Here is a 13,034-nt window from a genome sequence, read left to right on the forward strand (position 1 = left end):
TTGACTCTCCTTCAGTTCTCTGTCAAAAGTATCAATGCCAGGAGCACAACAATGGGGAACACACATTTCGCTGTTGAACTAATTAACATTCTTTTACGATTGCTCGCTGAGAGTTAAAGCGCCCTATTGCCCGGGTGCCAATTAAATAGACAGTATATGTTACATTGAGTATAGGTAGTGCCCTGGTTCTATACAAGGTCAGACACTCCGCAGTACAGCTCAAGAGGGGGAAAAAATGTTGAAACTCCTGCAGACAGAGGCACAATTAAGTGCAATTCTGTGGCTAGACAGAGAGCAGCACAGGCAGCTAATTGTTGCTGCTGAAGAAGGCTTTTAAAAGTGAAGTGGCGTGGTTTCTGACCTCACTGGAAGACGGCGGGCTTCGTGCACTTACAGTGCTCTCAGGGTTCAGTTGTTATTTTCAGCTTTCTAAGACGTGCTAAAGACAGCATGGTGGTCAGCTGAAGAATGTGTTTGGAGTAGCAGACCTCCTCTGAGGAGACAAAACACCACTTATGGATCTGCGCTCCTAATGATGGGCAGGGGCCTGGGGTGTTTTCTTTTGTCAGAATCAAAATGAAAGTTTCTGAGTATCAGATTTAAAGACACTCATCCAGACATACCATAGATCAAATGATTAATGGACGGCTGTAGTGATTCAAACTTGGAGGCTCATCGTGGACCAGATCTGCTGAAGACTGGATGAACTTTTAAGGGTATTTACAGGCAAAAATGGCAGAAAATCTCTTTTGTACTGGGGTCATTAGATCCAGACTCATAACTTAACCAGTTTTTTTATGTGTCCTGGTAACAAACTTACAAACAGTAGTGAAAAGATCCTTCATTGGTGGAGGGAACTAATGGAATTACATTTACAAGGATACTTGGTCTGGAAACATGACCGCCGGCGTGATTTCAGACTATTTTGTGAACATAGCTCCTCAGCTCTAGTCTTTACTATTGCATGTTCTGTATCTCATATGCACAGGGAGAAAGGAGTTTATGGTTTACAGTGCAAAGATGGTTTGTTGAAGGACAGTTCTGGCTTATTGGTAACTTGGATGTTATTTTCTTAGTCTTGACCATCGTCCCTATTGGTAACAAAAAAATTGGATTCACCAACTTCTGGGCTCAGTATCTCTGAGTCAGACAAAGGGACTTTTGAGTAGCAATGTCGCCATGCTGCGAGTCCAGAAATTACTTTGGTGAGTATGTTAGCATAGAAAGGATTGACAAATCTGTGAAATAATAAGACAGAATCTGAAATAAACCAGAATTCATGCATGACAAACTTGTAAATATCACTGTACACACGGAAAAAAAGGAAAACAATCATGGCTATACCTCAGCACGAATTACAGTTGTCAAAAGTATTGATACCTTTTCGATACCAAGTGTTTAAAACAATATGATCGCCATTAATTATCTAATTGATAGCATCAATAGTGCTGAAGCTATAAAAAACCTCTTACTATTAACATTATTACAAATGTGTTGGTACATGACTTTTTCTGTATTACAAGTGAAATGTGGACCTATTTTGTGTGCCTCGGACTGTTTTTCTTTTTCTTATCAAGAAGTTTATTATCATGACAACATGAGTACAAACAAGTTTATTAATTTTTTTCATTATTGTTATTTATTATAATATTCAAATGCTCTTCCAACACAGTCACAATGGAAGAAATCATTACATCTGCTATAGTAGTTTTGCCTTGACATACACAAGCAAATCTGCATTTCTGAGTGACGTCTGGCATCTCAGATGATAAACAACCAGAGCTGCAGGCGATGACACTGATGTTTCACTGGCCACCTCTCAGCGCTGCCCCTCCCTGTCCACCACAGTGGGAAACTGTCGCTCACCTGTCACCCCCTCTCACCTCTGACTGTCTCCCATGCCACCACACAGTCAGTCACTGTCACTCAAGTTGCTCTAACCGTTCCAATCAGCCCCCATCTGTTAAGAATGCCCAGACAGTAGACAGTGGCAGAAAATAGCCCCAGCTGGAATCTGTCACGGGAACTCCCGAGACAACACAACACGTTGGGTTCAATAGGGCCGAGGCCTCGGGGCAGGCAGACACATGGCAGCTATTAAAGTTATAGACTGTCTGTAGCGGCCCAGCCCTGTTCAGCCCTGTCCAGATCATCTGTTATCTTAAAATCACACGACAATGAGTGCAATGGGCCATACTATCTGTCAAGCGGTGTCATGAAATTTGAGGCAATGATGGGACAAAGCATCATCTCTGAAGGGGAAAATGTGCACATTACGCAAAACTCATATCGTACGTGTTGGCTCAAGACTGGCAGTCGGTGCATGGCAAAACATATTTTTCAACACCTTTGACAATTATGACTAACATAATACATGTTGGCGTTCCAAAGAAAACGCTACCTCCAATCGAAAGCAATTAATCAAAAGAAATTCTGATTCCTCTTCTATGTCGGGCCAAGAGCAAGGCAGTGGGCGAGACAGCTACTTTAGAGAAGCAGGTGTAAAGGAAGAATGGCGGGCAGTGGGAGCTTGGGGAAAAATGCTGGGGCCTCTGCCAAGCTCTGGAGCAAAGCAGACAGGCACATGCAGTGCAGGCTAGGACTGCTCAAACAAATGAAGAAGGGAGCTCCTTTCTCCATTCCTCTGCACTGCTTGCTCAGCAATTCCCAACACTCGGCAGGACACTTTGCCCGAGGACAGGCCGCGGAGACGACATGCACTCCTGATGGACGCAGGCACACACTCACAACAAACCACATCAATGCGAGTGCACAAAAGGACAAAAACAAACTTTTTTTTTGACAACAATAGGTACTTCCTGGAATGGGGGAGGTTCAGTGTGTCCAGGGGGCATGAGGGCACAGAGCAAGCCTAAGCCTTTTGGAGCCATCTGACATTCAGGAGCTCCACACCATCTAAAGCCAAACCCTAAAGGTGAAAGAGGTTGTCTGAGTGATCAGCACCCGTCCATCACACCCTGGCTGGCCACCTTTACTGACCCCTGTCAAGAGCTGCAGTTAAGAGGAAAACAAAGAGCTTAATGCATATATAGTTCCAACTGAAGCCCAGCAAATAAGCCAGAGAGGCCAGTAACCACGCACCTCTAGGAGGGGGAAAAAACTCAAGGTCACATCCACCCGTCCAGTGAGTGACTCCAAACAAAGGGGGAAGTGAGGTCACAATCAACAAGTGCTTCCATTCACATACATGAAAGCGCAAAGGGAGAGCAGGCAGCGATTCAAGTCGGGTAGTTCAAACCCCAGGCGGGGGAGGGTATTTTTCCATGTAAATGAACCCATTGACCAAAAACCTGATGCTAGCATTTGAACCACCATGTATACACAGTGGGCACCAAGGGGGGAATCCCATACAATGATTGTGTTGAGGGTCAGGGGGCACAGATGCCATGTGTGCCAAGTATTGTCACATCAAAGCCCGTCACTTCGCTGTCCTATCTGCCCTCAGTTTAGCCATTAAGAAATCGGGTGAGGCGCTTGGGAGCCAGCACTGGAACATTGGTTTACAGCTGGTAATGTTTGCTGTCAAGCTGTCCGTATTCAGATCACTGTTTCTAATTCAGACAAAATATGACACCCCACAGCTTCGGACAGGCAGACAGCTCCCCTTCCCTCCGTCTCTTTCTTGTCTTTGCATGGATTTTTAGAAAGCACAGCGCGAGAGAGAGAGAGAGAGAGAGAGCGGGAGAACAATCCGCCCCCATCTGCAGCCACCCTCATCCTTGTGGCTATCTCTGCCGAAGGACGACGCAGGGATCCACATGCACGCTCAGAGACAGATGCCCCGGTCGGAGCAGTGTTGTGATTTGAGCCCAGTAAGCTTCTTCTCCTGAGGCTTTTAACAGCCAGAACCAGGCACAACAAGGCACTCTGTGACTTAAAAGCATTAATCACCCACTCAAGAGCTACCTACACTGGAGGTATTCTAAACAGCAGGGCAGCCACCCAGGTCGGCTGACACACAGTCGCTGGCAACATTGGACTAAATCTCATCGTCACGTTGTTCAGATTCGATTCACTCTCACATTTCTGATTTGCACCGTCGGCCTGTCTCTCTCCATTCTGAACTCACATTCATTCAACAGCACAAAGAACGACGCAGCGGCGCTTTATCAACGGCACACGAACACACACAGTGACGAAAAGCAGCTGAGGACAGGTACTGCTGAAATAACAGAACACCATTTCCCATCAAGGTAGCACTTTAAAAGCCCTCATCAATGCACTTCTGCTGCTGACACTTCACAGGCGGTGACGGCACACGTACGAAAAAGTCAAGTATTTGTACGTGTCGGAGGTGACACGCGTAAAAAAAAAGTTAATCTATGTTAAATTTGTGTGGAAACATAGCCTTCCTGTCCTTTCAACACGTTTTTGCAGAGGTGTGCGGGGACTGTGCAAACTTTGGAAACTCTTACAGCCTCAGTAGATACAGAAGTTCCAGTTGTTGTTCTGGCACTGTCTGTAGCGCACTGAGGCACACCTGAGACGTCATATCTGAGGGAAAAGCTTATCTCACCAGAGGTATCTCTCTGCTGATACACATTCTGCTTCCGCCTGATAAGAAGCAGCTTGTTTCGTCTTTGTCATTTTCAAAAAGATGTTTTCTTTCGGCACAGGGCAAAGAGAAAGGCAGATGGAGAATAATAATCGCCACCACAGTGCGTAAATAGGTCTTGCAGAGGGAAAAGGGTTGCCTGGCGAGCAGGTTGGAGGCATTGTTGGCATTCGGCGTTCCCATGTGTTTGAGAGAGTTGGCATATTTCAGACCTACAAGGCCTCTAAAGCTTCAAACGTCTTCAAACCCCAAACCTTCCAAACCCCTCAGCACCCGAACTCCAGCTCACAAATCTTGATTTAAGACGAGAAAAGCCATAAGATGACTGACCTGACAAAGAGTGCTCCTTTTCATCATTTTTATGATTAGATAAATCTGAAATTTCTGTCATACTGAAGACAGAAATACACTAAACTGAAACAAATTTTTAAAAAACAATTTAGACCAAAGCATATTTTTTTGTTAACCCCTAAATCGCCATTTTTTTTTGCACAGCTAAATCAATGCAGTCCAACACAAAAGCCACACAGTGATTTATTTGTTGTCTGAGACGTGCTGTGGTCGTTTGCTAGGCTGTAGCTTGTTGTGCTGTGTAAATATATCTAATTAAAATGAAAGGCAGTTTAAATTTTTTGGTAGACCAAATGTTACAGCTACAGGCATAACTTACAACAATGTACTGTATATATGTGACCACATTCAAAAACAGTATATTTTCAACTGGGTTACACATACTCAACTCACCAATAATCTGCTACTGAGAACCATTGATCAGTTTTTGTACCCAGTTGGACTTTCTCTGCAACCCAATAATAACAAAGTTAAACTTGCTACGATGTTTAGACGAGACGCTCTACGATTTTTGCTGTACCTGTCTGCAGAAAGGTACACTTTCAGGGCACCGCTGTTCAGAGATCCAGGTCTTAATTCACCCGCTAACGAGGACTCTACTTGATGGTTTTGTGTTTCCCGACAACTACACAGTAAACTGTGGTTAGGAATCTCATATTTAGACACTGATTTAGTCTGATGGGGAACATAAGGACAAGAAGACAGACATACAGTACAGACGTGGTGAAGAGTGGAGTGAGGAAACAGGGACAGGACCATGGTACACAGAGCCGGATGTGTGTTTTCTCAAAGATTTTTAATACCTTTAAAAGTCAAAAGTCAAATGTCCACATCCAAGAACAGGAGCAGCCACTACGAGCCTTTTGCAAGCAGAACAACACGCGCCAAGCCAGTGTTTACGTCTAACCTGCTAGTAGCAGCGTGTACTGCACTCCTTCCCATAAAAAGACAGGACAGGCCTGTTAGTCTTGGCTCAGTATGGCCTTCAAAGAGCTCATTTATCACCGCATCTGGAGAGGGGCCTATCTGATAAAGCTGAGCAGCCGCAGCCTGGGACACCTCACAGTCCTAATCCAGCCCCACTGGTTCTTTTAATCCTGCTGCTCATTGTTTACCTGCTGCCCTTTGATGAAGCCCTACAGGTGCCTCCTCCCTACTATTTCCTGCTGTACACTGAATATGATTTCTACAGGTAGTATATCAGTATGTATCTTATTTAAGGTTAAGTAAATATTAAAAGATAACTGGCCAAAACTTGAATGACTGATCACAATGGATGTTCTGGGGACATCAGAAGTCATTGGTCATTCACCAAGCTTTCACCCACTTCTTCTTTAGGGAGAGTATATTTAAGAGTGCCTCAGAGTGGGGGCTGAGAGACCCTCCAGATTTCTCAGTCTCTGTTTACCACACACAGACTGAGAGAGTGAAAGGGTAAAGCATATTAAGGAGGTACTGGCCTGGCCCATCAGGTCAGTCCAAGTTCTTTAAACCGCCGCCACACACAATGGCCACCACCAGGCGACAATGGTGAGCTCAGACAACAAGCAAATCAAGCGGTCTGCACATTAAAGATTTATTGCATCGCACAACAAAGGCCGCCCACGGAGCTCCCCGCCAGGACGACTCTAACGCCCTTCATCGTGGTGAACTCCACTCAGTCACCCCGTTTTCTCTCGAGGGCCTCTCCGCCACCCAAAGACCTCAACCATAAAAATTCAAATGGAATTGGGGGAACTTTCAAGCAGCCTCCCAAGCGGAAAACCTCTCCAGTTCTTTTCATTGCAACTGCAAACTAAAAAGTAATTATTCCTTCCCTCGGAGTTCCAGCCACAGACCTGGGATTGAATGCCCCAGCTGAACATGAGTGAAAACACCAGGCAGTGCTGGAGCACGTTTCGCTTAATTAAGTTGAGGAGTTTTCGGCAACACCCCTTCTTCAAGGTTGAAATCTCTCGGGTATCCTGCAAGCCAAAGATCGTGACTGAGTATAATTTACATTTTAGAGCAGCGTTTACTGCTGCAGCTCAGAAAGTGAACGCAGGTCATCAGAAGGTAAGTGTTTGTGGGCAAAAGTCAGACAGACGGTGGTTACAGGCAGTTAGTCTGTTACCTGAGGCAGCACAGGGCTCTGTGTTGTTGTCAGTGTTGGAGATGTTCTTACTCCTCTCATGTCGATAGACAAGATGAGGTTTGTTGTGCTCTTCGTCATATTCCTCCCCCGCAGCATTTAAAAGAGGCTCCAAGAAGTATTCACCGTGTTGTGTCGTAAAAGTTCCAATCTAGAGCAGAAAAAAAGAGATGTCATTGATGGCTTTGGTATGAAGCATGCGCTTGCATGTGTGCATACTGTATGTGAGCAGGTTTCACTTACAGATTAGGGCATAGTTTCATTTAAAGACGTCTATTGTGGTCTATTCGCAGCCATTCTGTGTTACCCTGAGGCGGCGCTGTGCACATTATTTCCGTGCTTTTGAATGGTGCACATGGGAAGAACAGCTGACTCAGAAAGGTAAGAGCATATATATAATTCCTCAATATCAGTTATTGTGGCAATGAGAATCAACGAGACATTTTAAACCTTTCATACATTTATTGACACACCAGCAAGTCATCGTGATTCAGTAAACCATTTCCCACCTTCAGGCGCAGGCTGCTAACAGCGCCCGTCCCGACTGTGAAAATGTGTTTCCCCTCACAACCCCGACACTGGGAGGAGTGACATCATCATATATGGACAGAGCCGCTGACAGAGGAATGCTAATATTGATTTGGCAGCTCAGTCCCTCACAAAGCTTCTTAGCTCACTCAGCCATGAGGCACGGTGGTGTTTGTATGGTAATTTCATGCGCGCACTTAAACAGGATATTGGACACTGGAATGTTATCTTTACGGCTGCATTATTCCACAACCGTCCCCCACAGGTGATGGACGCTTGACAATGGAAAACACACAAATCGGATACGGAGAACGTGCGCAAACTGTATGCGTACCTTTCCTGCCCGCCTCTCAAAAGGTGAAGGATTAGCAGGCTTGCACGTATGCGCCACACTCCCTCGAAAGTGCCACAGGCCTTGGGTGCTACATGTGTTCAGCGCTGCAGTGCACTGAGCTTGTGAAAACACGTCACACAGGGCTGTCCGATCATGAAATTTGAGTTGATGGTGAATTGTCATACAAAAAATTGCAATTAACAATTTGTCTTATCTGCTCATTTTATGCCACTTTCATAGCATAAGCCTGATAATAGCTTAACACGCACACTTATGAAGAAGAAAAGTCAGTTATTGGCACTGAACAATGGAGCATATAAGTAAAACTAGATTTCTGTTTGCCTCTTAGGCTTTCTTAAGGTTATTTGCCTCTACCAGCTGATGGAAACATACCAAATTCACTTTCTATTTGTTAGCTAACATATAACATTCTAGGTTTCCATCCAGATGTGGTGCACATTTTATCTGAATTCACAGAAAATTGGCAAAAGAAATCCACCACTATTTTGCGAATATTAGATTAGTTAAGGGCCCTGAGATAAACACGGTGCTTCTCCACTCAGATGCCATCAAACCGGAGTAGAAGAAGTGGGTGCAACGAGATGACGTCATTAAAACAGTCAGACCTCAAACAGTGGAAAACATGGAACCGCTGAAAAAAAAACACCTCATTGTTTCTCATTGTACTCAGCAGTCAATATTTAGTTTACTGAGTTCTGACAAACCAGTGTGGATGAATTAAACTGCTTCTGCAATGCAGCAATCAATCAGTTACTCAGGACAAATGCAGCATTAGGTGCAGGGACACACACAAGCATCAGACTGCCAGTTCAGACACAAAGCATGTTTTGACAAACGCTTCGCTAAACTATCTCTACTGTCGAAATTACAATTCATTCATTCGTTCACCAGTTTATTTACCTGCTCAGGAGCCAATCATGAAGCCCATTACAGCACATGCAGAGCAAAAAGCAGGAATTCAGCCTGCTGAGGAACAAATTTCCACTCAAGTCCACTCCTACAGGCAACAGAGACTGAAGTTCTATATGTTTGGACTTAAGGAAGAAAACACCAAAATGAAGTTCCAAATGAATTTGCCAGTGAATATCTATCCTTAACACACTGTTCTGGACCTTTCAGCCACATCACATGACCTTCAGCAGAGCACTCCCAGAACTTAAACCATTCTGTTCTGTCTCATCCGCTTTACTTAAACATGAGAGTGTTGCAGTCCAGCTGCAACTACTGTTGTAGTGATCTAAATGTAATGAATGATTTATACGATGTTACAACTGGTAGATGTTTACCTGTATCTCGTAAATCACTATCTATGGTGAGTTAACTTTAATTAGATGATTATGGTTGAGCCTTTCAAAAGTTCTCATGTGGTGTTAACGGAAGGCTGAACAGACAAATGCTCTGTTTAGTCAATGGAGGGGGCAGAGTTTCAGGGTTTCCCAGCATTAGCTCAGCAGCAACTCTGGCAAAAGTTTGGGCAGACACAATGGTTGCTGTTCAGCAGTGGGTGCTGAACTGGACCTTGCGACTGAGGGACTCCTATTTGAAGCGAGGTCACACTCATGACATGGTTGGAATGACTGTTGGCACACATCTGTTTCAGCAAATCCCACAAAGGCGCTTGCAAACCCTGTGGGCGCTGAGTCATGCAAAAGTGGCGTACAGTTGCAGTCAATCTCTAAAGTTAAATAGGACATAAAGGTGTCGTGAGGCTGATCTTTGCACAGACGTGCATCGCCTGGTGCAGGAATGACGATCATTTCTCAGGACGGGCTGACTCACCACACACGACTATTATGTGAAAGAAGTGAGAGAGTGTTCTCCTTAAGGAACAAACATTTCCCACGGTGTGAGCGATCCTTAAAATCCACACAAGCTCCTCACAGCATTTCTCCTTCTCTTTTCTGCCCGTCACAGCTCACTCTGAAAAGGCCAAAAGCTCCTCAACCCCGCCCCCCCGATTCCCCCCTGGGGGCGGCTTTGAGCAACTCTGGACGAAAGGGGAACCTGCTTTTTCTAGAATGACCCCTTTGTTTTAGGGCTTAATTATTCCTTAATGACCTCATCCCAACAAAATGTGCCCGGCCATTAAGCCCCAGTGATCAGATACGGACACATTTATGACCCAATGGCCTCTGGTGCTGTCTCCATTGTGCTGTCATTCTCAATGAGTGATGATGCGGATAAGCAACAAAGATTGCTTGAAAAAGGACGCAAACATGTTTGGATAAGCGAGTCATACATCAAAGTTGGGCAGAGGGGCAATTAAAGGCTTATTACCCTGATAATTCCAGCATACCTCCCGTTTTAAATTGCTATACACACATGAAAAAAACTTTATTTGGTGGTCTCTTTCCTACAAAGCCACACTGAATGGGAGTTAATCCCAACAAAGTGATGATACACAACAAGGTTTTATTTATCATCATACCAGCTTTCAACAGGAGTACAATCACTACATGCACTGTGAATGTACGAGCAGAAAAAGCCTGCAGCTCGTACACACTCTGTGACACGCTATCCTGGTACTGTACACAGTGCACCTATCTAAAATAAGGATTATGTCACTGATAGGGGTTGTGACGGGGAGACTCCAAGGCTATGGTCCTCCCGTCTGCTGCGGCTGGCCAAACACCCCCACCACGCAGTGTCCACGGCAGAATCCGGCTGGCGCGACTGAGGTCAACCCCCTGCCCCTGGACCAGTAACCTTACGTGACCCATGAAGTCATCCCCTTCTTATCAGATTCTCTCACACAGGAGTCAGCAAAGAAAAGAAGTTAGGCTTCAGGAAGCTCATATGGTATAATGGGGCTGTAAAATCATTATAACCCAATAACTCCCTCACAGCCCCATCAGATCTAACAGATATGACAAAGGGCAACCAAGACGCAAACAGCTGTTTTACTCCGAATGACAACATCTGATTCTTGGGGCTGCGGCTAATGATTACCCTCATTAACGATTGATCTGATGATTATTTTTCCCATGAATCAATTACTTCTATTCTCCACGAAAAGTCTAAAAATATAATAAAAATAGCTTTGTCCGGCCAGCAGCCTCAAATGCAAAAGCATGCAAATGACAGCAATATAAAACAGATAAAAGCAGCAAGCCGTCACATTTGAGCGGCTGGAACCACCAAATGTTTCACATTGATTGATAAATTGCTTCCATTATTAATCGATCGTCAAACATTTCTGGTGATCAACCACTACATTAACTGACCACTCTCAAAGAGGTGCTGCACATACTGAAGGTTTAACCCTGCATAAATTCCACTGACACTTCACTGCTCTTTGCAGCTTAAGTCTGCCTTTTCTCTTGGCTGTGCCTTGCTCATGAGCACTGCAGCAGAGCGGCTCGCTGCTGGCTCGTCCAGGCTGCACTGTGCAACAGCAGCATCACCGCGCAAGCACTGAGAGGCAGGGCTGCACCCTCTCCTCCTCAGTGACACCATTAGTCCAGCAACACTTGCTCTTGTTACACTCCTGCACACTTCACTTAAGCTGCGGGTTATGGGGGACATGCATGGGTGGAATCCGCTGAAATGGGAGAAAGCGTGGAGGCCTGTCAGCATGGTTTGATTTAAGCGTCTAAAAAAAAAAAAAGGAGTGATACTCACAAGGCCAGTGCACAGGCTGAAGACAGCGGGGTACTCGCTGTTGGCGTTGACGTGTCCGCGGAAAAAGCAGTGGCGCATATCGCTCGCGTCCTGGAAGTGGGAGTCCGCGGCGTCGCTCTGTTCCGCTCCCAAGTGTGTCACTGTGTAAGAGGGGGCGATGAAGCCGGAGTGTGCGGTCAGATTGAGATGAAAGCGCTCCCCGAACGCATCAATCCTGTAGTGAACCCGTAAACCCGACAGGTCATCATCCAAACTTCTCCGTCTCCGTCTGTAGTGCAATTTGTGGGGGAATGATTCTCCGAAGTCATTGACACGGAGCGGGGTGATGATTTCATACGATGACAGCTGCTTGATGAAGCTTTCTGCAACAAAAAGAAAGAATGAGAAAGTTGTGATTCAGACTTGTGCCCGTGCGATGAACGCAGTTGCAGCCTGACAATCCTGCAACGAGCATCATTCTCAGACTCAGATTACTGCTCAAACACCTCCACTCACACATCAAAACGAAACGCTACCTTGTTTCGGATGCAATCGGTATTGCAAAGTGTCCGGGACAAGCGCTGACAGGTGACACATGAGTCCAACCAGCCAGATTGCAAACTGCATGATTTCCTCCGCGAAGAAACCCGGGCTGTCGTCTCCAAGGCAGTACCCTCCGTCCGTCCCGAGCGGCTCCCCCTCTCCCTCTCCTTTTCCGCGGCTTGTCAGCAACAGGTCGTGGGATCCGCGGAGGATCTCTGCAGCGCAAGTCTTGCAAAGTGCACTGGCCTCATCGCATTGCTAAAACATGCATCCACTACCCCGCTATAAACGTTATGACACATTCACCCCCCTGACATTACGGAGGAATAAAAAAAAATGCTGCCTAATGTAAACCGCAGTCTACACTGAAAGGAGGGATCAGTGCCAAGTAAGCTTTCCCTTAGCCATCCCTAGAACACCCCGTGCACCCTAAGCACTCACCAACCGCGAAGCAACGCCCCCACAGGCTGCCGAGCCAATGGTGAGTGCGCCTCGACCACCACACATGGGGCAGGCTGGAGAGCTGCAGAGCCGAAACAAAAAAATGTCTGGGGATAAAATGCATCAGTCAGGATGTGAAAATCAACAGTAGTTGTTATTGATAATATAAAAATGTGAAGACGCACAAACTCTCTGATGTTGTAGCTCTAATAGCAACCTGGTCTTATTTCATCAGTCAGCGTCTCCTGTGATGAAATAGTGATGTCGGCATATTGGTCCGATGTTATAGAGGTTTGTGATGAGTCTGCAGTTGTCAATGGTGAGTTTATATTTGTTTTACTCTATACACTCTAGAGCACAGGCAGATATAGTGATCGGACAGATATATTGACCAATATTAGCTCATCGCTGATCATATCTGGATGGAAAGTATGGCAGCATGTAAATAACAAAAGACTGCAGCACAGAAATGCCAAAGGTCAGCGCAGAGTTACTGGTTTCAGAGTAGT

At 45.5% G+C, this 13,034-nt stretch overlaps 1 protein-coding gene across 1 annotated transcript in view; it reads right to left on the reverse strand.

Moving 5' to 3' along the window:
* Positions 1–12,168, reverse strand: part of LOC121607431 (A disintegrin and metalloproteinase with thrombospondin motifs 20) — an 80,649-nt gene extending 68,481 nt beyond the window's left edge. Inside the window, exons 1-5 of the mRNA XM_041938214.1 lie at positions 12,078–12,168; positions 11,563–11,924; positions 7,097–7,209; positions 5,551–5,590; positions 4,018–4,038 (exon numbers count right to left, since the gene is read on the reverse strand). Coding sequence (XP_041794148.1) covers positions 4,018–4,038; positions 5,551–5,590; positions 7,097–7,209; positions 11,563–11,924; positions 12,078–12,168 — 627 coding nt within the window. The remainder of the gene's footprint in view (positions 1–4,017; positions 4,039–5,550; positions 5,591–7,096; positions 7,210–11,562; positions 11,925–12,077) is intronic.
* Between the last annotated feature and the right edge of the window lie 866 nt (positions 12,169–13,034).

This window comes from Chelmon rostratus, chromosome 6 (genome assembly GCF_017976325.1).
Source record: "Chelmon rostratus isolate fCheRos1 chromosome 6, fCheRos1.pri, whole genome shotgun sequence".
NCBI lineage: Eukaryota > Metazoa > Chordata > Actinopteri > Chaetodontiformes > Chaetodontidae > Chelmon > Chelmon rostratus.